This window comes from Microchirus variegatus (assembly GCF_963457635.1).
Source record: "Microchirus variegatus genome assembly, chromosome: 6".
In the NCBI taxonomy this organism is placed as follows: domain Eukaryota; kingdom Metazoa; phylum Chordata; class Actinopteri; order Pleuronectiformes; family Soleidae; genus Microchirus; species Microchirus variegatus.
In genome coordinates this window covers 23,736,487-23,760,768 of record NC_139807.1, presented here as the reverse complement: position 1 = coordinate 23,760,768, position 24,282 = coordinate 23,736,487, and the positions used below count along the sequence as shown (strand labels likewise).

Below are 24,282 nucleotides of genomic sequence, written 5' to 3'. Positions count from 1 at the left end.
GTGGCATTCACACATCATTCAATGCAATGTTAGGTTTCGAACACGGGAGTTTCGTCTCAAAGCATTTGAATTATCAAACTGAACCTGCTGGTGTACAAAATCTCAAAGAGGGCCGTGACATGCTCCTCTTACGGCTTATAATACGCTCATCTGACCGAACAGAAGTTTCGATGTGCGCATCATTCTCATTGTAATAATACAGTACCGAGCTAGCGAGCTAAGCAAGCATAGCTAATAACAATGTAGCCAAACGGCGTTATGAAACGCACAGTGGATTATTAAAAGACAGCGTCCCTACGTGCGTCTGTATGTGACTTTGAATGAACACTAACATAACATAGATTAACAACGTTAATGAAAACTCACCCCATAAGAAACTGAAAGGTATTCCGGCAGACTTCAGTGCCTCCGATCAGATAAGAGGTCCGGGCGTGCTTCCTTTTCGTCAGTTTTACGTCTGTTCGCCTCCAAAAGTCCTATTAGATAGGAGATAGAGCGGTGCTGGCGTCATGTCATCATCTCAGACAACTACCGTGTGTGTCCTGCTCTCTTTCAGCCGCTGAATAATCCATCTGTTTGTTGTTTTTGTGACAATGACGTCTGCTAACACGTTAGCATAAAGATCGCTAGCTTAAAATGCTAACAGTCCACACACAGCCGTCTCTGTGCTTTCTCTGTCCCTGTCCGCGAAGAAGCTGTTCAGCCACAGACTCATTGTCCTGTTCTCTTTGCCTTCATTTGTCAAACAAAGCTTTGATGATGACTGCTTTGATGATAATCACGCTTTCATTTCGCACTGCACACATACACACTGCACATACGCTGGACATTCGACACACTCTCTCTCCCCCTCCCTCTCTCTCTCTCTCTCGCTCTCGCTCTCTGAGTGAGAGCTGCATATTAATTAGCCATGTGTATTCTCAGTGATCGTCAGCTGATTGGCTGAAAAAGCAACAAAGGCTCTGGAATGTGAGATCGCCACACCCAAACTAGGAGCGAGTCACAGCGATAAAACAACCTTTATTCAAACACAAAGTTTATGGTTTTAAGACCCACAATACTGTGATTTGAAGCATGTAGTGGCTTCTTCAAAACTTCAACTTGTGTAATTTTGAAAAAAACGGAAATCCCTAATTTTGAAAAAAAAACACGTTTTCCTGTTTTTCTCGTTTTGCGCTCGGCCGACTTGTTCCCGCTTGGTCCGTGGCGGGTCACATTTACACTGAAATACTCTCTTATTGTTTATTATATCCGCGAGAAACGCGCGCAGATATTATGGAATCGGTCTCGTGCGTCCGCGTCGTCGTCCGCAGATTTTAGCCGTTAACGCGATAACTGGAAAGGCGTTTGAGATTAAATTTTCTTATTTTTTTTATGGGTCACATACCCCCTGTAGATGATCCCTATTGATTTGAGCTGTCTACCATTATTGTTAATTAGTTAATTAATTAATGATATAAAAACCAGATTTTCGCCTGTATCTTCCAAAGTATTGCAGGTATTGGCTTAAAATTTTGCATGGGCATCACATACCACCTGAGAATTATCCCTATCTTTGTAGCTTTATTATTAATTAGCAAATTAATTTATTTATTATGCTAAAAACACATTTTCGGCTTTATCTTCCAGACTGATGAGATATTGCCTTCAAATTTGGATATACCCCTTGCTGTCGGCCCCCGACAGCGTAGGCTAGTTTTAGTATCAGTAAATGTCTTGATTTACTGTGCACTGTATTTGTTGTTTACTTTAGTGTCAAGATATGTCTGTCTTTATTTGTTGTGCTTGCGCACTTTCACACTTTCACACTTTACTGTATTTACTTGTGACATATTTGTCTTGTCTTTTGTTCACCGTAGGATAGTGAGAAACATAATTTAGATTCCTTTTTATGTCTGGTAGATGTGAAGAATCAACAACAAAGCTGACTTTGATAAGGTGTTACTGTCACCAATTAAAATGACTTAATAGGGCTCAGGGAATGCTCAAATAAATACAATTAAGCAATAAAGAACAAATATTATAGCCTGAAAGTCAAGGTTTCCATTTAGCATACAAGCAGGTCAAGGCAAGAGTCACTGGACTTTCTCTCACTGAAGTGTTGTTTAAAAAGACCTTTATGAAATACACAATAGAAATTCTTTGTGTCTTCAGTCCTCAGCGCACAACAAGTGGGAGTCCCAGAGTCGCCCGCTGTATTCTCTGTCTGGATGAGAGAAGACACTCGACCTCCACACCCTGTGGACACCTGTTCTGCTGGGAGTGCATCACAGAGTGGTGCAACACCAAGGTCAGGATATTTTCAGTCAACAGTACACTGGCTTAGCATCTTTTTCCACATCCACGGTGACACAGAAGCAAAGAGGTCAAACCTGTTTGCTGGTTGTTTATCAACCTATTATTAGGATTTTATTTCATTTTTTTTTTTTTTGTCACTCATGTCCATTAATAAGTTTTACAAAATCTAACAACACTTTAAAAATACACACCATCAATGAACACAGCCTGTAATAACTGCTCCTGTGTTAATATTCACATAAATGTTGATGTGACATTTTCTTATGTCACATCAAAGTCAACACTCTGCAATTAACACACTAAAGCTATAAACACAATCATCGAACAAAAAGTGTATCCAGTAAGTTCACACTGTCTTTTCTCTTTTTTTTTTTTTTTCATTGAAACATTTTTAAACTTGAGCACAGTTTCACTCCAAACACTGGAATAAACATATGCTTTACAGTGATGAGTGCTAACAGATAATAAAATATTTTCCCCCTATGAGCCTACTCATCATAATCCGAATCAGAAACAGGTTTATTGCCATGTATGCTTAAATCAATATAGGGAATTTGCTGCAGGCAATTGGTGCCAAAAATACAATAAAAAAGAAAATGATAAATGATCGGTAGAAAATGGATGGACTATATTAACTAAATTAAACGATAAACTATAAATCAATATTAAAATACAATGTTAACTACAGTTGCAGTCCCTATGGTCAAAAACCTCCTAATTGCTGGAAACGAGCCAATATAAATCTCTCCTCACTGAAGCTTTCGTTTCAGACTGAAATCTCACACGCAGAATACAGACTGTGTTGTGATTGATTGGCCAATACCTGGAAGTGACGTAATCAGCACACCAGCTCTCAGAAGCGCAGCTCCCCCTCTGGAACGGTGGATGCACTGCTACTCATTATCAAAACATTGTTTTAACAGTGTTTAAAAATGGCTTCATCACAACTCCCCGCCACAGTCGCTTTTACGACTTTGACCCAGAGTCGGACCCAGAGTCAGAAGACACAGTCGCAAGCGAAACAAGCGGACGTTCTTCTTTGCAGCTTAATGTACACAACCGGATGTGTCCTGACTAGTGCCCGGACCAGGAGCATCCACTTTTCAGGAGAAATGCTTGTTAACGTAACCGGACCTGTTTTTGTTCAGAAATCTTGCTGAGCCCGAGATTACAAACAACACAGCGTTCTCAGCAGTGGCTGAACTGTTTGTTTCGAACCTTCGGGCTTCATAAACGAGGTAATGGCGCAGTGTCCACTGCAGAGTCATGGAGGGTGATAGGGATCGTACTGAAGTACACAATCATCTACACTGGCTTAGCAGTGTTGAGCTCCAGGTTGCTTTTGTGACACCACATCTGGAGTTGGTTGATCAGACCAATGAGGGTGGTGTCCTCTGCAAACAGTAGAAGCTTGACAGACTGGTGACTGGAGGTCAAGCCGTTGGTGTTCAAAGAGAGGAGCAGAAGGGAAAGAACACAGTTTTTCCCTTCACAGGTTTCAGTGTTATGAAGCTGGTCTGCTTAAATCACCATGCTGGTCAACTAGAGTTAACAGAAAAATAGTCATCATGGTTTATGTGTTGATTCTCACTAAAATAATAATAATAATAATAATGTTGGGACCTGAACGTGTGGCTGTAATCAATAGTTCTTTGTCTAAGGCCTGTATGCCTCTGTTTTATGGCCCCTTGACTGATAAGACATATAAATTGGAAGACAGACTCTTGTTCCTTCGCTCTTGTTGCTTCTCCTTGTTGCTCCTCCTCTCTTGCTGGTTCTCTGGCCTCGGGCCGAGGGCCCCTGGCCCAGGGCCTCATGGCTACGGCCATGGCCTCCGGCATGCGGCTCTCCCATGCTGCGGGAACGATGCCCGTTTTGAAGAAGCCGCCAGCTTCCTTTTCTCCGCCAGTGGGGATCACACCTCGGCCGACGCATCCCTCCATACCTGACGCCCAAACTGCTTCCACTCAGAGACAAAGAGGATCAACAGCTGTCTGCTGTGAGCCAAATAACGGCCCGTCCACACTCCGCGGCTCCAACAAACTGGACCGGACCCACGGATGGACCACACAACTTGATATCGGCTTACAGTAAGAGGAAATGTGTTCTGGGCAGAGTTAGATTATGTTTCTGTTTGTTAACTTCTCTTTGTGTTGATCGTGTTGGATTGCTCACCCACAATTCGCATTCGTGTTATCTTCATAACCACGTTTCTTTGTTAGGGTTCGAGCATGACTGTGCAAGAACCATCTTGAAACTAAAAAAGTTATTAGGGTTCGAGCACGACTGTGCAAGAAACCTATTGAAACTGAAGGAATTCTTTATTATGGTTCGAGCACGACTGTGCAAGAACCCTCTTGAAACTGTAGGGATTATTAGGGTTCGAGCACGACTGCAAGAACCCTCTTGAAACTGTAGGGATTATTATTAGGGTTCGAGCACGACTGTGCAAGAAACCTGTTGAAACTGAAGGAATTCTTTATTAGGGTTCGAGCACGACTGTGCAAGAACCCTATTGAAACTGTAGGGATTATTAGGGTTCGAGCACGACTGCAAGAACCCTCTTGAAACTGTAGGGATTATTATTAGGGTTCGAGCACGACTGTGCAAGAAACCTATTGAAGCTGAAAGAGTTATTATTAGGGTTCGAGCACGACTGTGCAAGAACCCTATTGACACTGAAGGAATTCTTTATTAGGGTTCGAGCACGACCGTGCAAGAACCCTCTTGAAACTGTAGGGATTATTAGGGCTCGAGCACGACTGCAAGAACCCTCTTGAGACTGTAGGGATTATTATTAGGGTTCGAGCATGACTGTGCAAGAAACCTATTGAAACTGAAAGAGTAATTATTATTAGGGTTCGAGCACGACTGTGCAAGAACCCTATTGAAACTGAAAGAGTTATTATAATTATTATTAGGGTTCGAGCATGACTGTGCTGAAAGAGTTATTATTATTATTATTATTATTATTATTATTCCGGCAAATGAATCGCATTTTTGAGGCCTTTCCCATGCCCAAAAACTCACCGATTTTTGCGACTGTAGACTGTGATACCTCCTCGGTAGATGAAAGGGACGCAGAGTCACTGTTAGCATCCCCATGTCTGGTGTGCATATCCTGTTTGAACTTTGATGTTATCGCACCATCTGTTAACGTAGATGCAGATCCCACCACCTCTCTCTTTGCCCGACTGACGGGTCCTGTCAGAGACTGACCTCAGACTCTGGAACTTCATCGTCAAGTCAGGTTTCAGTGAGGGTGATTATGCAGGCGTCCTTGTAGGCTCTCTCCACCAGGCACTTAGCATACAGCAGCTCTGTCTTGTTGTTAACCACTTCTTCCCTGACCCTCTTTTTGGAGTCCCTGCTCGAAAATGACATGCCCAAACTAAATAGAGTAAATCTCTGCAGTTACAAGCTCGGTATATATAGCTTGGTATAAAGATAACACTGGTGAGATTCCACCAGAGGTGTAAGTTTCACTATCCACTGCGTCAGAGTAAATGTACTTGGAACACAGCATAACTGAAGGATTTTTTTCTCTCGCCTAAATTTTTCTTAAAGCAAATATCACCTTTTAGAATATGCAGTAGGAGCTTAAAAACACATGGTGGTCATGTAACGACATGAGCTGTGCAAAGTCTGATGCTGTTGAAATGAAGCAGAGTCAAATTACAGAGGTTTTAGTAAAGAGATGTCTAGGCGTTCTCTGTTGGCACAGTTTGGCACCATCTGTCATTTGAGATTTCTTAGGTACCAAATTATTAAAAACCCATTCAATTTTATTTACATGCCACTACAGATCTAAAAAGAACTTGTTTTGAAAAAAAAAAAAAAAAAAAAAGTATGATAACTCGCTGTAAATCGATGCTCCCTGTGCGGTGCGTAATAACAACTCTGTGACTCTGCAGCGTCTTCAGTTACACAGCGCCATAGCTCTGGCTTACCTTGGTCAATTAGGGTGATTGACAGCTTGTTTTAAACCTCTAAATCCGTATAATCAGACCTCAGTCCAAATGCGTGAGAATCACTTCATTAGCAAGTCAAAAGGACATAAATGCATATGACGCATTTGTGCGGACGTTCGCCTTTCTCTAATCAGAACAATCTAATGTCGCTCTGTTAGGATCAATCAGACCGGGATTTGTTCCCAAAGCATGCTGAAAAGTGTAGTTCTTCATTAGAAGTGGTTTTGTTCCACAGGAAATAACTTGTTTTGATAAAGGGCAAAGGTAAGACAACATTTCTGCTTGTATTTCTTGAAAGTCAGTTGTTAATTTTAAGTTATTTTGGGGGCTGGATCCGTGAATCTTGGTCGTAGAGTGATAAAAATGGTACCGCTGGAATCTGTGGGTTTTCTGTTGTCCAGTCGACACGTGTTTCTTTTGTTTACATAATCACACTGACACTCCGGTGCCGCTTTTCAATGAGTGCGCTGTGACGGTTTTTTTCCGCTTCTGCTGTTTGATCCCCTGGTCCCGGGGGCAACCGCAAAGAAGAAGTTAAGAGTGCGGACATTCGCTAGTATGATGGAGGGAAGAGGAGGCCTGATTGGACGCCCTCCAGAGTCCAGAGTCTTGTTCGCACACCACCCCAGCTGCCTCTTCGTCTTACTTGGATCTCTGGTGGAAGTCCAACTGATGGTTTTTGGTTGCAGTGCTCGGAGGCCTGGAGAAGTAGGTGATCAGCCGAGCTGTAGGTGAGTGATACCTTGTTGCTGACTAGTAGGTCAAAACCCTAGCACCGGGTTGTTTTTGGTTGTCCACATGTTTTTACATGACCCCCATGAGTTTTTAAGCTTCTACTGCATATTTTTTTAAAGGTGATATTTTCTTTAAAGGTCACATAGAGTGGTCCAGTTGCACATATATGTGAGTTATGGAGGTCTACTTACATATATTAAGTTGTTTTTATGGTCAAAATCCTCCTAGTTGATGTAAACGAGCCGATTGAAATGTCCTTTTCGAAGCGCTTGTCAGTCGCGCTATTTCAGCCATAAATCTCGCCCGAGAAGACAGAGTGTGTTGTGATTGGCCAGCCAGCGTAGAGCCTTCCCACCTGTGTTGTGATTGGCCAGGTATCTGGAAGTGACGTAATCTATCACGTCAGCTCTCAGAAGCGCAGCTCCCTCTCTGGAGCGGTGGATGCATTGCTACTCATTATCAAAACATTGTTTTAACAGTGTTTAAAAATAGCTTCGTCACGACTCCCCGCCGCAGTCCCTTTATGACTTTAAACCGGAGTCAGACCCAGAGTCAGAAGACACTGTTGCTCGTGAAACACCTCCACAACGGACGTTCTTCTTCTTCTGCGGTTCAATGTACGCAACCGGATGTGCCCGGACTACCGCCCGGAGCAGGACGATCAGTTGTTCAGGAGAACCGCTGCTTACGTAACTAGTACGGGATTTTCAGTGATCTCGTTGAGCCCCGAGATTACAATAAAACACAACGTTCTCAGCAATGGCTGAACTGTTTGTTTCGAACCGTCAGGCTTCATAAACAAGGTAATGACGCAGATACACACCAAAAAAAACAGCGATAATAGGAACTTCCGGTCTAGTTCTGCTTTAAGGGAAGAATACCTTCATTTATGCTGGGTTACATCTGCTTTTACTCTGACACAGTGGCATCTACAGTGAAACTCCACTTCTGGTGGAATCTCACAAGTGTCATTGTTACAGGTCCCAGAGCGGAGACCTTGTTGACAGCTAATAGTTACTGTTGGTACTGTTGGAATTCTGTCTCTACCGATAACACTGGAAAACTGGAAAACAGCACAAACCAAGAGAGAGACAGAGACGTGATGTTCAAGTTTCTTCATCACTGAATACAATGCTTTATTCAACATATTTCCTCCTGATGACTTATCATTGATTTGCATTACTAAATTGCATAACAAAATGTCCATTTGGCACACATTTATAAATACCTGTTCTATCATATTAAATATCATAACAATATTATAACCTGTCCTTATTGTCAACACACAACAATAACACCAAATACATCATACATTCACATCACCTTACAATGACAATGTCTTTTAGGTTCAGCTTTCTGAAATGTGCACTTATGCACTTATATTCCTTGTTCTTCTTAGAAAACCTCTTATTCAAAACCCTGCAGGTTAATATGACTAGGCACTGGAGGAAACAAATACCAAAAATCAAGCAAATAAATGAAATATATATGTGTGCTTGTCCGTGGGTGCGCGCGCGTGTGTGAGTGCGTGTGTATGTGTGCGCGCAAGTGCGTGTGTGCGCGGGTGAATGCGAGTGTGTGTGTGTGAGAAACATACGAGTTACATCGATCAACTTAACTCAAACAGAGTATATAGTACATCAAAACAACACTACAAAGTACACGTATCATGTAGCTAAAGCATGTAAAACAAACCTGGAAAACATCACAAACGAAGAGAGAGACAGAGACGTGATGTTCAAGTTTCTTTGGCATCACTGTATACAATGAGGACAAGAGGGTACCTCTCTGAACACACCGTGCCAAAACCAACCCGCCACCCCACACTGCCCCCCACTGTTCTGGAAGCGCACTGCAGGTTTTTATCCCCAGAACAGAAACTCTGAATTGTGTTGCTCCAAAACAAACATAGAAGGCAGAAAAATAAAATATAGATAAAATAATAATACCCCCCCCCCATGTGACCACACATTAGTGGGCGTCACATCATCTTTATTTTGATAATGTGGACATCCATATGAAGAGTATTACGGCAAGCATCTTTTGTAGATCCAGCATTGTAGACATTAGACAGACAAAAGATAAGACTAGACACAGTTGACACAGGGATGGGACTTCACGATACATGGATTAGACACTATACAAACAATTCGACGAGAGACAGAGACAGACGTGACGCCGCCATTGAACACTGACTGACTGTGTGCTGTCACAGCAGAGCATGGGCCGGAAGTTCTCTAGGTATAAGTTATTATCTCCTAGTTGCCTCGGGCTATTTGAATGTATCTTCTTTATATATGTTGCTAATGATATCGATATATTGTTGAAAGTGTCAGACTAGGGATTGGACTTTTTTTGTTCCATGCAGTCTCAGATGATGGGCCGGAAATTCTCTAGGTATAAGTTATTATCTCCTAGTTGCCTCGGGCTATTTGAATGTATCTTCTTTATATATGTTGCTAATGATATCGATATATTGTTGAAAGTGTCAGACTAGGGATTGGACTTTTTTTGTTCCATGCAGTCTCAGATGATGCGCGCTTTGAGGAGGACGAGTCACCAGCCCGTTTCTGTGAATGGAAAAGGTGGGTGCGGGTCGGAAAGGTAACTAAGGAGCTTCGGCCGCTGTCCGTGGTGCTCAAAGGCAGGATGAGTGTGTGGCCAGTCACCTGTAACGTTAGCCTACATGGTGACAACAGCAGTTCTCTCCAGTGGCTGTTGCGTGTCCAAGCGTGTGTGTGCGTGCAGTGCAAACGAGCTTGCGCTTATGTTTAGGGCGGGGGTGGGGGCCACAACACAAGCTCTACAGAAATGAAGACAGCATCTCACCCAGTCAAGATCCTTCACTCTGGTGGACACCTAACGAGTGCAGGTTTAAAAACCTGAACCGTTTGGCGACACACCCGTGCCACTGGAGAGTTTTTCTTTTTTTTAGCCCTCATTTTTATTATCGCTGCTTTGATGGTCAGTAATGGACATTACAGCCATGTTTTTGAGCCTAAAATGATTTCACTGGTAAATGTTGCCAGTGAAATCAGCTGCTAAAAGACCTCACCGGAGCAGGTGGATACAAACGGAGACTTAAACCAAATGCCTGTCCGACAATTCTCCCACATAAGGAGCCTAAACGCCCGCGTGAAGCGAGTGAAATCCGCGTTAAAAAGCGGCAGAGACAAGAGACGCTGGATGCTCTCCTGAGCAGACAACCCGCGTCTGCAGTCGCCGCTTCACTGTATATCCATATATGGAGACGCAGTTGCCGCACGTACACCACCGGTTTTGTCCCACTCTTGCCTCATCCCGTCTTTTTTGCGCTTCATTTTGATGCTCATTTTGTGAAACATTGTCAGTGCTGTCCTCCTCCTGTATGTTTTGCTCGGGTTCAAAATGAAAAGGCTGAACAGATGACATGTTTATGCTGAACAGTCACAACAGGGTCCCGAAGCCCCCAGTCAACCTTTTTACGTCACTACCCAGAGTGCATTGCGACGTAAACAACAATGGCGACCTACGAGTTAAACTATTTTTACAAATTTTATAAAAACGAAGACATCAAGAAGGTTTTTTATATCAATGTATTATAACTGATACTAACATTTATCTTTTAAGAACTACAAGTTTTATAGCCAGGGTTCCTTTTAAAGAAAATATCACCTTTAAAAATATGCAGTAGGAGCAGGGGTCGCGTTAACCGAGTTTTTCCGTTATTATCCGTTTTTTTAAAACGGTGACGGAAAAATCGGAGGGCCATCCGTCATTTTGACAGATTGCAATTCACACCCCTGACCACTTGGTGGCGAAGCGCATTTTACAGTAATTGGCTCTTGTAGAATAAGAAAAGTAGAAAAGAAGAAAAATGTCACGGCAGTTGAGTGTCAGAAGTTTCTTTAAAAAGCCCAATAACGATGTTGATAAAAGAGGTGAAAAAAGAGGGATAGATGCAGATGAAGATGAAGATGAAGAACAAACTCAGCCCTTGGCCTCGGCAGAGCGAGGAAGCGACAGCAAGAAGGTGAGGCGGAGTACAGAGTTCCGGGTGGTGCTGACAGCGCATTAAAGAGCTATGGACAGGAGGCTTTGGAGCGCATCTGTGACCCGCTCATATAGGGATGGAAGGATTAATTGGCCAGTGACCGGAACCGGCCGATTTTCACGTGATCGGCCGCAATCGGCGACCGGTCGGTCAGACAGAAATATTCTGATTTTAATAAGCCGGTCATATGCACCCGCATCGCGCATCTTCAGCAACACACGTGCACGCGGCTACAGCACATGTAGTAGAGTGTAGAGCTGGGCGGTATACCGGTTCACACGAATACCGTTTTTAGTTTCGTTATGATGTGAATTTCCGGTATGATGCGCCATACCGGTGTATTTGATTACACAACATCAGCGCAGCCGCGGCAAGAGTCAGGACCTTAAATCACTTGCACTAAACGTTTGATCAGCATTTGTTTGTGTGGTGTTTAGTATTGTAAAATAAATAGCCGGAGAACTTCTCTGTGCTTCAGTCTACGCGCTTTATTCGCTCTTCTTCTTCCTGCCTACAAGCACACCTTTACTTCACATACCTACAACAGCGCCCTCTATGTTCACATCTGCATTATAGCACAACACATTATTTCCCTTTTCCTTGAAGGAATTACTTTCACAGACTGATTAAATGAAGCATTTTTCTTCTTCTTTCAATAACAAATATCAACTGCCGTAAGTACTATAAATGAATAGCAGAATGTATGAACCTTAGTATAACTCATCTTCTTCCACAGGATATGTAAGGTTAAACAAATGTACACATCACGTGATTTTAACTAAATGATATGCACTGTATGAAATGTTAAACCACTTGCAAACATAAAATTTTTTTCTTTAACTCAGTTCTCAGCATCACACAAATTAACAGTAGCAAATCATTGTAACAGTATGGAACCTTATTTGCATCAGTCATTATATCAACAACTCTATTCCTATATTTCAAAAGGAACAGTATCAAAACATTTTCCTTTTATAAGGACCCCTGTATCAGTGCTTCAATCACGTGCTCTTTCATCTAACAAAACCTGTCAGCCATTGGGGTGAATTTCTTGTTCTCTGGGTCCGCCTTGGGCCTAGCTCTTGGACATTAGGGTGTATATTCTCAGTCACCATAAATCCATCAAAAGTAGTGTTGTTGTCTATACCAGTGGAGGTCAGAGCTCCTTTAGGGAAGGATGTCAGCTTGGATGCGTTCCATTTCCGACCATCACTGAGCAGGTAAGTGTTAGGTCCTACTTTCTTGATGACAGTCAAGGGTTCTGTGAATCTGGATGATCCCTTTGGAACATGTTCAGGTCTTCGGACACGCACTGTATCATTGACTTGGAACATAGGTACTTTTGCACCAACCTTTCTGTCTGTGTGCTCTTTGCTTTTTTGTTGCTTTTGTTTTACCGTCTCTTCCACTTGTGCGTGTGTCTTGATGTTGTGTGAGACAGGGAATACATGTAGTTTTGTGCGCATCTTTCTGTGTCTCAGCAACTCAAATGGTGTAGCTCCTGTTGTACCATGTTGTGTGGCACGATAGTACTGTAAGAACTCTGTAACAGTTTTTACCATGGTCTGTGCATTTTGTCAGCTGTCTGTAAGCACTCCTTAAGCACTCTGTTGAACCTCTCGATGGCTCCATTAGCTCTTGGATAGTATACACTAGAGCGCAGGTGCTTTATCTCTCTCTCCCTCAGAAAATTGGCAAATGCATGGGAGGTGAACTGACAACCATTATCAGAAACTAGGTAGAGAGGATTTCCCTCACGGCTGAACACAGTGGTCAAAAACTGAATAACAACCTCAGCAGTGACCGTAGTGGCAAAAGCTACCTCAGGCCACTTACTATAGTAATCAATCAGAGTAATGGCAAAGCGACAGTCCCATGTAGCATGGTCAAAAGGACCTGTAATGTCAATCCCTACTTTTTCCCATGGTCCATTTGGAAGATCCACAGGTATGAGCGGTGCAGGTGCAGTTTTTGCAGTCTTATCGTTGTACTGGCATGACACACATGAAGCTATCATATTGTGTACATAACTGTCCATTTGCGGCCACCAATATAGCTCACGAAGTCTCTGCTTTGTACGCACCAGTCCTTGGTGTCCTTCATGTGCCAGATCAATCACTCTGGATCTGAGTGAAACAGGAACAATCAAGCGATCGGTGCCCCTCATGGTGAGTGAGTTTTCAACGGCCAGTTCATCTCTCACCTGGAAGTATGGAGCAAGTTCAGGTGTCATATTCTTCCGGCATTTGGGCCAGCCTGTCTGAATCTGACGTCTCAGCTGGGTCAGTTCATGGCATGTGTCAAAGGCTGCAGTGAATTCTGGCAAAGAAACAGCATGTACAGACTCGTGAAAGACAGCAGCGACCATGTCTGGTACCTCAGACGCATCTCCCGTAGTGGAAAGTGGAAGCCTGGAAAGGCAGTCAGCTGTCCCATTCAATTTGCCTGGACGGTAAGTAACATCATACGTAAAACAAAGCAATCTAGCTGACCATCTGGCAATTTTCAGACCAGCGCGACCAGTCCCTTTGGATGTGAGCAGAGATGTAAGTGCTTGGTGGTCAGTACGAAGCATGAAGTGACGTCCCCACAAGTAGGTTCTCCACTTCTCTACCGCCCAAACACATGCAGGAGCTTCACGTTCCACAGTAGAGTACTTTCTTTCAGCAGGGGAAAGAGTCCTGGAAGCAAAGGCAACAGTTCTCTCAGTGTTGTCCGGGTGGAGTTGAGTGAGTACAGCCCCCAGCCCGTAGTCCGAAGCATCAGTGGTCACTAGAGTAGGCAGTTCAGGGTCATAAAGTGCCAGGGCAGGGCTCTCAAGTATCAGCCTTTTGAGTTCGGCAAAACTGGACTCAGCCTCAGCAGTCCAGGTGAACTTCAGATCAGTACAGTCTTTAAGAGTGGCACGTAATGGTTCAACAACAGTGGTAAAGTTAGGAATGAACTTACTGTACCACGATGCAAGACCAAGAAAGGATCTAAGGGAACCTGTGTCATGTGGGGCAGGCGCATGAGCCACTGCGCTGACTCGATCTTTGTCAGGGTGAAGTCCATCTTTGGATATAGTGTGTCCTAGGAAAGACAAAGATGACTGCTTGAACTTACATTTACGCATGTTCAGCTTGAGTCCCACCTCATTGAAGGCATGCAGCACTCTCCGTAAGCTAGCATCATGATCCTGCTGAGTGACACCATAACATATAATATCATCAAGGTAAGCTTGTACTCCTGGGAGGCCAGACAGTATGGTAGACATCATTTTTTGGAAAGCTGACGGAGCTGAAGCAAGGCCAAATGGAACACGACAGAAACGGAAAAGGCCCTCATGTGTGATGAATGCAGTTATATCACGACTATCTGGGTGGAGCAACACTTGGTGATATGCAGAGGCAAGGTCAATGGTGGAAAACATAGTAGCCCTCCGCAGATTGGTGAGCAGTTCGTCCATGTGTGGTAAGGGGTAGCAGTCACAGACAATTGATTTGTTTGGCTCTCTCAAGTCTACACACATACGAGGCTTTCCTCCATCTCGTCTCTGCTTGACAACGATGGGAGAGACCCATGGTGACGCATCAATGCGTTCAATTATACCCCTGTCTTGTAGGTCTTTGAGCTCCTCAGTAACTGCCTGTCTCACTGAGAAAGGAAGTCTCCTCAGCTTCTGCTGAACTGGAATGGCATGTGGCTTAAGCCGTATCCTGTGCACAAATCCTCTTGCACATCCAACTTCTTGTACCTGAGCTTCTGCAGCAACCAGTGGTAGTGCAACTGGCACTGTTGATTCAGGGTCAGGAGAGGCATTGGGTTTTGCAGCAGGAATAACTTTGTTACCCTCAATACACATATGCAGAGCAACCACCAGGTTTAACCCAAGTAAAGCAGCACCTGACTCAACAACCATAAATGAGCATTTAGCTGAATGTCCCTCATGAGTTACTGTTGCATGTAACTGTCCAACAACTTGTATTTTCTCTTTTGAATATGTGCACAGTGTTACATTAGGCTTAGCAAGTTCACATGTAGGAAAGAGGTTCTGGTATATGCTAACAGGAATAATAGACACAGATGAACCTGTATCCACAACAAGCTCAACATCATGAGAATGTTCATTAGCATCAACATGTACAGTACAGATGATTTTATCCTGCACAGCATCATTCATGTAAAGCACAGTTAGTTCATTTATCAGTACCTCACGCACCTCTTGTTGGCCAGACCGACAAACTTTGGCAAAATGTCCCATCTTACCATAGGAGTTGCATGTGGCTTTGGTTGCAGGGCATGATGGCTTATTAGCCAAGTGGCTGGTAGATCCACAGCGGTAGCAGGAGCGACGTTTACCGTTGTGCGGAGCCGTAGCAGGTGCGGTTCTCGGGGCCAGCTTCTTCTTTTCCCGCGACCGGTTGTTCCGCGTCTGCGAGTGTGAGTGTATGGCTCTCACCGGTGCAGCAGCAGTGCTGTCAGAAAGGACGTCCACGTTGCGTATTCCGGTCTCGATCTGCAGAGCTAATGCAGTAGCCTTAGCCAGATTCAGGTCTGATTCCAGCAACAGTCTGTCTCGTATGCGTGTATTGCCAATGCGTTCTATCAGTTGATCACGAAGCATCTGCTCCTCCATATCCCCAAACTCACAAGCAGCAGCGAGTTGACGTAGTGCAGCCAGAAACTCGTTTACATGAAGCTATCATATTGTGTACATAACTGTCCATTTGCGGCCACCAATATAGCTCACGAAGTCTCTGCTTTGTACGCACCAGTCCTTGGTGTCCTTCATGTGCCAGATCAATCACTCTGGATCTGAGTGAAACAGGAACAATCAAGCGATCGGTGCCCCTCATGGTGAGTGAGTTTTCAACGGCCAGTTCATCTCTCACCTGGAAGTATGGAGCAAGTTCAGGTGTCATATTCTTCCGGCATTTGGGCCAGCCTGTCTGAATCTGACGTCTCAGCTGGGTCAGTTCATGGCATGTGTCAAAGGCTGCAGTGAATTCTGGCAAAGAAACAGCATGTACAGACTCGTGAAAGACAGCAGCGACCATGTCTGGTACCTCAGACGCATCTCCCGTAGTGGAAAGTGGAAGCCTGGAAAGGCAGTCAGCTGTCCCATTCAATTTGCCTGGACGGTAAGTAACATCATACGTAAAACAAAGCAATCTAGCTGACCATCTGGCAATTTTCAGACCAGCGCGACCAGTCCCTTTGGATGTGAGCAGAGATGTAAGTGCTTGGTGGTCAGTACGAAGCATGAAGTGACGTCCCCACAAGTAGGTTCTCCACTTCTCTACCGCCCAAACACATGCAGGAGCTTCACGTTCCACAGTAGAGTACTTTCTTTCAGCAGGGGAAAGAGTCCTGGAAGCAAAGGCAACAGTTCTCTCAGTGTTGTCCGGGTGGAGTTGAGTGAGTACAGCCCCCAGCCCGTAGTCCGAAGCATCAGTGGTCACTAGAGTAGGCAGTTCAGGGTCATAAAGTGCCAGGGCAGGGCTCTCAAGTATCAGCCTTTTGAGTTCGGCAAAACTGGACTCAGCCTCAGCAGTCCAGGTGAACTTCAGATCAGTACAGTCTTTAAGAGTGGCAGGTAATGGTTCAACAACAGTGGTAAAGTTAGGAATGAACTTACTGTACCACGATGCAAGACCAAGAAAGGATCTAAGGGAACCTGTGTCATGTGGGGCAGGCGCATGAGCCACTGCGCTGACTCGATCTTTGTCAGGGTGAAGTCCATCTTTGGATATAGTGTGTCCTAGGAAAGACAAAGATGACTGCTTGAACTTACATTTACGCATGTTCAGCTTGAGTCCCACCTCATTGAAGGCATGCAGCACTCTCCGTAAGCTAGCATCATGATCCTGCTGAGTGACACCATAACATATAATATCATCAAGGTAAGCTTGTACTCCTGGGAGGCCAGACAGTATGGTAGACATCATTTTTTGGAAAGCTGACGGAGCTGAAGCAAGGCCAAATGGAACACGACAGAAACGGAAAAGGCCCTCATGTGTGATGAATGCAGTTATATCACGACTATCTGGGTGGAGCAACACTTGGTGATATGCAGAGGCAAGGTCAATGGTGGAAAACATAGTAGCCCTCCGCAGATTGGTGAGCAGTTCGTCCATGTGTGGTAAGGGGTAGCAGTCACAGACAATTGATTTGTTTGGCTCTCTCAAGTCTACACACATACGAGGCTTTCCTCCATCTCGTCTCTGCTTGACAACGATGGGAGAGACCCATGGTGACGCATCAATGCGTTCAATTATACCCCTGTCTTGTAGGTCTTTGAGCTCCTCAGTAACCGCCTGTCTCACTGAGAAAGGAAGTCTCCTCAGCTTCTGCTGAACTGGAATGGCATGTGGCTTAAGCCGTATCCTGTGCACAAATCCTCTTGCACATCCAACTTCTTGTACCTGAGCTTCTGCAGCAACCAGTGGTAGTGCAACTGGCACTGTTGATTCAGGGTCAGGAGAGGCATTGGGTTTTGCAGCAGGAATAACTTTGTTACCCTCAATACACATATGCAGAGCAACCACCAGGTTTAACCCAAGTAAAGCAGCACCTGACTCAACAACCATAAATGAGCATTTAGCTGAATGTCCCTCATGAGTTACTGTTGCATGTAACTGTCCAACAACTTGTATTTTCTCTTTTGAATATGTGCACAGTGTTACATTAGGCTTAGCAAGTTCACATGTAGGAAAGAGGTTCTGGTATATGCTAACAGGAATAATAGACACAGATGAACCTGTATCCACAACAAGCTCAACATCATGAGAATGTTCATTAGCATCAACATGTACAGTACAGATGATTTTATCCTGCACAGCATCATTCATGTAAAGCACAGTTAGTTCATTTATCAGTACCTCACGCACCTCTTGTTGGCCAGACCGACAAACTTTGGCAAAATGTCCCATCTTACCATAGGAGTTGCATGTGGCTTTGGTTGCAGGGCATGATGGCTTATTAGCCAAGTGGCTGGTAGATCCACAGCGGTAGCAGGAGCGACGTTTACCGTTGTGCGGAGCCGTAGCAGGTGCGGTTCTCGGGGCCAGCTTCTTCTTTTCCCGCGACCGGTTGTTCCGCGTCTGCGAGTGTGAGTGTATGGCTCTCACCGGTGCAGCAGCAGTGCTGTCAGAAAGGACGTCCACGTTGCGTATTCCGGTCTCGATCTGCAGAGCTAATGCAGTAGCCTTAGCCAGATTCAGGTCTGATTCCAGCAACAGTCTGTCTCGTATGCGTGTATTGCCAATGCGTTCTATCAGTTGATCACGAAGCATCTGCTCCTCCATATCCCCAAACTCACAAGCAGCAGCGAGTTGACGTAGTGCAGCCAGAAACTCGTTTACATGAAGCTATCATATTGTGTACATAACTGTCCATTTGCGGCCACCAATATAGCTCACGAAGTCTCTGCTTTGTACGCACCAGTCCTTGGTGTCCTTCATGTGCCAGATCAATCACTCTGGATCTGAGTGAAACAGGAACAATCAAGCGATCGGTGCCCCTCATGGTGAGTGAGTTTTCAACGGCCAGTTCATCTCTCACCTGGAAGTATGGAGCAAGTTCAGGTGTCATATTCTTCCGGCATTTGGGCCAGCCTGTCTGAATCTGACGTCTCAGCTGGGTCAGTTCATGGCATGTGTCAAAGGCTGCAGTGAATTCTGGCAAAGAAACAGCATGTACAGACTCGTGAAAGACAGCAGCGACCATGTCTGGTACCTCAGACGCATCTCCCGTAGTGGAAAGTGGAAGCCTGGAAAGGCAGTCAGCTGTCCCATTCAATTTGCCTGGACGGTAAGTAACATCATACGTAAAACAAAGCAATCTAGCTGACCATCTGGCAATTTTCAGACCAGCGCGACCAGTCCCTTTGGATGTGAGCAGAGATGTAAGTGCTTGGTGGTCAGTACGAAGCATGAAGTGACGTCCCCACAAGTAGGTTCTCCACTTCTCTACCGCCCAAACACATGCAGGAGCTTCACGTTCCACAGTAGAGTACTTTCTTTCAGCAGGGGAAAGAGTCCTGGAAGCAAAGGCAACAGTTCTCTCAGTGTTGTCCGGGTGGAGTTGAGTGAGTACAGCCCCCAGCCCGTAGTCCGAAGCATCAGTGGTCACTAGAGTAGGCAGTTCAGGGTCATAAAGTGCCAGGGCAGGGCTCTCAAGTATCAGCCTTTTGAGTTCGGCAAAACTGGACTCAGCCTCAGCAGTCCAGGTGAACTTCAGATCAGTACAGTCTTTAAGAGTGGCACGTAATGGTTCAACAACAGTGGTAAAGTTAGGAATGAACTTACTGTACCACGATGCAAGACCAAGAAAGGATCTAAGGGAACCTGTGTCATGTGGGGCAGGCGCATGAGCCACTGCGCTGACTCGATCTTTGTCAGGGTGAAGTCCATCTTTGGATATAGTGTGTCCTAGGAAAGACAAAGATGACTGCTTGAACTTACATTTACGCATGTTCAGCTTGAGTCCCACCTCATTGAAGGCATGCAGCACTCTCCGTAAGCTAGCATCATGATCCTGCTGAGTGACACCATAACATATAATATCATCAAGGTAAGCTTGTACTCCTGGGAGGCCAGACAGTATGGTAGACATCATTTTTTGGAAAGCTGACGGAGCTGAAGCAAGGCCAAATGGAACACGACAGAAACGGAAAAGGCCCTCATGTGTGATGAATGCAGTTATATCACGACTATCTGGGTGGAGCAACACTTGGTGATATGCAGAGGCAAGGTCAATGGTGGAAAACATAGTAGCCCTCCGCAGATTGGTGAGCAGTTCGTCCATGTGTGGTAAGGGGTAGCAGTCACAGACAATTGATTTGTTTGGCTCTCTCAAGTCTACACACATACGAGGCTTTCCTCCATCTCGTCTCTGCTTGACAACGATGGGAGAGACCCATGGTGACGCATCAATGCGTTCAATTATACCCCTGTCTTGTAGGTCTTTGAGCTCCTCAGTAACCGCCTGTCTCACTGAGAAAGGAAGTCTCCTCAGCTTCTGCTGAACTGGAATGGCATGTGGCTTAAGCCGTATCCTGTGCACAAATCCTCTTGCACATCCAACTTCTTGTACCTGAGCTTCTGCAGCAACCAGTGGTAGTGCAACTGGCACTGTTGATTCAGGGTCAGGAGAGGCATTGGGTTTTGCAGCAGGAATAACTTTGTTACCCTCAATACACATATGCAGAGCAACCACCAGGTTTAACCCAAGTAAAGCAGCACCTGACTCAACAACCATAAATGAGCATTTAGCTGAATGTCCCTCATGAGTTACTGTTGCATGTAACTGTCCAACAACTTGTATTTTCTCTTTTGAATATGTGCACAGTGTTACATTAGGCTTAGCAAGTTCACATGTAGGAAAGAGGTTCTGGTATATGCTAACAGGAATAATAGACACAGATGAACCTGTATCCACAACAAGCTCAACATCATGAGAATGTTCATTAGCATCAACATGTACAGTACAGATGATTTTATCCTGCACAGCATCATTCATGTAAAGCACAGTTAGTTCATTTATCAGTACCTCACGCACCTCTTGTTGGCCAGACCGACAAACTTTGGCAAAATGTCCCATCTTACCATAGGAGTTGCATGTGGCTTTGGTTGCAGGGCATGATGGCTTATTAGCCAAGTGGCTGGTAGATCCACAGCGGTAGCAGGAGCGACGTTTACCGTTGTGCGGAGCCGTAGCAGGTGCGGTTCTCGGGGCCAGCTTCTTCTTTTCCCGCGACCGGTTGTTCCGCGTCTGCGAGTGTGAGTGTATGGCTCTCACCGGTGCAGCAGCAGTGCTGTCAGAAAGGACGTCCGCGTTGCGTATTCCGGTCTCGATCTGCAGAGCTAATGCAGTAGCCTTAGCCAGATTCAGGTCTGATTCCAGCAACAGTCTGTCTCGTATGCGTGTATTGCCAATGCGTTCTATCAGTTGATCACGAAGCATCTGCTCCTCCATATACCCAAACTCACAAGCAGCAGCGAGTTGACGTAGTGCAGCCAGAAACTCGTTTACCGTCTCATCCGGTCTCTGTGCCCGCTGACGAAACTTGTGATGTTCCGCTATTACATTAAGTTTGGGAACGAAGTGCTTTTTCAGTCCACCCACAACTGTAGCGTAAGTATCACCAGTATCTGGCAAAGCATAAAACAGTCTCTGTCCCTCTGTTCCCAGTGCATGGAGAAGAATGGCGCGTTTGCTAGCATCGGGCCAGCCATCCCCTGTAGCATCGATAACTAGCATGTAGTTCTCAAACATCTTCAACCATATAGTAAAAGCGGTAGCAGGTTCGCCTGGGCAAGGCATGAAAGGTGCAGGCAAAGGTACGGAAACGGCCATCCTCGTCGCCAAAATGTGGTGTTTAGTATTGTAAAATAAATAGCCGGAGAACTTATCTGTGCTTCAGTCTACGCGCTTTATTCGCTCTTCTTCTTCCTGCCTACAAGCACACCTTTACTTCACATACATACAACAGCGCCCTCTATGTTCACATCTGCATTATAGCACGACACAACAGTTTGTTTGTCATTTAAACCTGTGTGCGCAGAGAGAGAGGGGCGAGAGAGAGAGAGATGTGTGCTCTTGGTCATTAGTTAATTTACTTATTTGTGTGAAGGTACTATGTTGTGTAATATGTTGAAACTTAAATAAACTACACATACAGGTAGTGATTAGTTTTTGTATTTTTAGTTGGATATTGGATGTGAACTGATTGTATTTCTATGTTAAAATGTTCTATTAAAGAAAATATGCAAAAATATATATCTTTCTGTATGCTGTAAAGTGGTTTTAAAAATTGAAATCGGAATCGGAATCGGCTGGTCAAACTTCTTGAAAAATCGGTGCATCCCTACCACTATTTATTGTTCATATGTAGGTACTGGGGCCATACAGTCAGATGTTTTTGTTACTGCGGAGAAAAAGTTACATATTCTTCATATTCTGCTTGATGTGTGTATCCACGGTGTGGATTATTTGTTCAGTTTTTTTGGACTGAAAACTAATTAAAAATGAATTAAAATGAAATGCAATTGAATATTTATTATCATTTAAAAAATTAGTGACCGGTAAAAATAGCTTATGACAGGATTTTTATGACCCTGTCAGTCAAAATGACAGACAACAAAAAAGTCTAGCGCAACCTCTGAGTAGGAGCTTAAAAACTCATGGGGGTCATGTGGACATTAGATGTGCAAAGTCTGCAGCATTACCTCCTGCCTGTCCTGGTGAAATGATCCGCTGGCTCAGACGGCTCTGTCATTAGATACTCGTGTTATTGATAGATTTGTTGTTGATGCATTAATTTGTTTTTAATGCAAATGTTTTGACATGACAGTTTGAAAGTGTGTATATTATTAATGTTTCATTAATGTTAATTTAGAATTTTAGATTTATATTAAAGCTCCCAAAGACTGGAAGTTCCAATTAACGCTGCACCATTATTGAAGCCCATTTATGAAGCCCTAAAGTTTCAAAACAAACAGCTCAGTCACTGCTGAGAACGTTGGGGTTGTATTGTATTTCCGGGCTCAACATGTGGTCTGAAAAATCCTGGAATCATGACATCTTGACATCTTGAAGCAGTGTCAGCTATCCATGATTGATTAATTTAGTGATTGGTTAATAATCGATTAAGTGTTGCTGCCCTAATTCATTACATGATTTTCAAGACCTAATGACCACTCAAAGTTTTTTACACTATAGTTTTGTCTTTTAGCTTTTCTCACAACCCATTTTACCACAAAACCATAGCCACACCCTGTGACTTAATGTAGACCATGTTTGAATTTAAACTGGCTTGGCAAAGTTTACTGAGGAGAGTATAAAGCTCCAGGTACTGACGTTGTTGTTCTGATGAAATTTGACTCTCTGCACCTCAACTTATCTGTGCAAATGTTAACATTGTTGTTTGTGTTTGTGTTTATTTTGCTGCTCACAGGCTGAGTGTCCTCTGTGTCGGGAGAAGTTCCAGCCTCACAGATTGGTTTACCTGAGGAACTACAGCTAGAAACACACATGCACGCATACAAACTTGTTTTTGGAATGAAGACACATCATGGACATAATACATTTACCGAGCCCTGTAACCTTTATCATCACAACTAAGTGCCAAACCCTAAATCTTACCCTAACCCTAAAACCAGGTCCAGGTGTGTACTTGTTTTGGACCTCACACATATATAAATACAAGTACACACACACACACACACACACACACACACACACACACACACACACACACACACACACACACACACACACACACACACACACACACACACACACACACACACACAGTGTTGAGTGTGAACACATTACTGTTACTGTTTCACATTCATAACATCATAGACTGTTTCAACATGCTGTAATTTCAGGTTTAACCTGATTAATTTTAATTAATCAAAAAAAAAAAACACGCAGGTGTTAATAAAATGCAGTTAATGTCTAACTGCACTAGTTCCTGTTTTTCTGTTGATTAAAGCTGAACTTGGACAAAATATTTGATTTGCGAGAAAAGTGGGTGATGGGACATTGAAGTAATAAGTTTGATAATCACATGCATCATGACATGAAATTAACACTTATTTTAGTCCATATTTGCATTGATTGTTAACTAAAATCTTATTTCTGATGGGAAATGTCAATGTGGTTAAGATCTAGACCAGGGTCTCCAAGAGATGCGCCCTACCTACAAGGGCATAGACTGTGGCTGTCACACTATGAGTAGGCAAAGTGTGAAAAAAGATAATTCACTCATGTTTTTGTGGTCTGCCTCAGTCTAAGTACAGGAGATAAAACATGCAATGTTGACTTCTGTCTCGTTGTTACATAACAATGATACAGTCCTGGTATTGTTGTCTCGCTCCGCTTTGTCCCTAAAAAAACGCGAGAGTGCAGACGAGGGCAACAATATCCGGAAGAGCGGAAGTATGTGAAGTGTTCTATTCATGGTTGACAGTGCAGCACATAGTTGGTGTCCCTGGTGTTCATTAGGGAACATGTCTGTGACATGCTTCGGTCAAAATACCTTAAAGATGACTCTGAGGCTGAAAGTTGTGTAGAACACTGTGCTGCACTATGCAGCCAAGAATAGAACACTTTGTGGACTTCCGCTCTTCTGGATACTATTGCCCTCGCCCGCACTCTTGCGTTTTTTAGGGACAAAGTAGAGCTCCATAGGCAACAATTCCAGGAATGTCTCATCAATACGTAACAACAAGACAGAAGTCAACAGTGTGTGTT

General features: G+C 44.1%; 1 protein-coding gene across 1 annotated transcript in view; it reads left to right on the top strand.

The window, feature by feature from the left end:
• Positions 1–23,450, top strand: part of LOC310928148 (peroxisome biogenesis factor 10-like) — a 47,209-nt gene extending 23,759 nt beyond the window's left edge. Inside the window, exons 5-6 of the mRNA XM_083890636.1 lie at positions 2,155–2,290; positions 22,979–23,450. Of these exons, the coding sequence (XP_083746762.1) occupies positions 2,155–2,290; positions 22,979–23,047 (205 nt within the window). The 3' untranslated portion in view covers positions 23,048–23,450. The remainder of the gene's footprint in view (positions 1–2,154; positions 2,291–22,978) is intronic.
• The last annotated feature ends 832 nt before the right edge of the window (positions 23,451–24,282 follow it).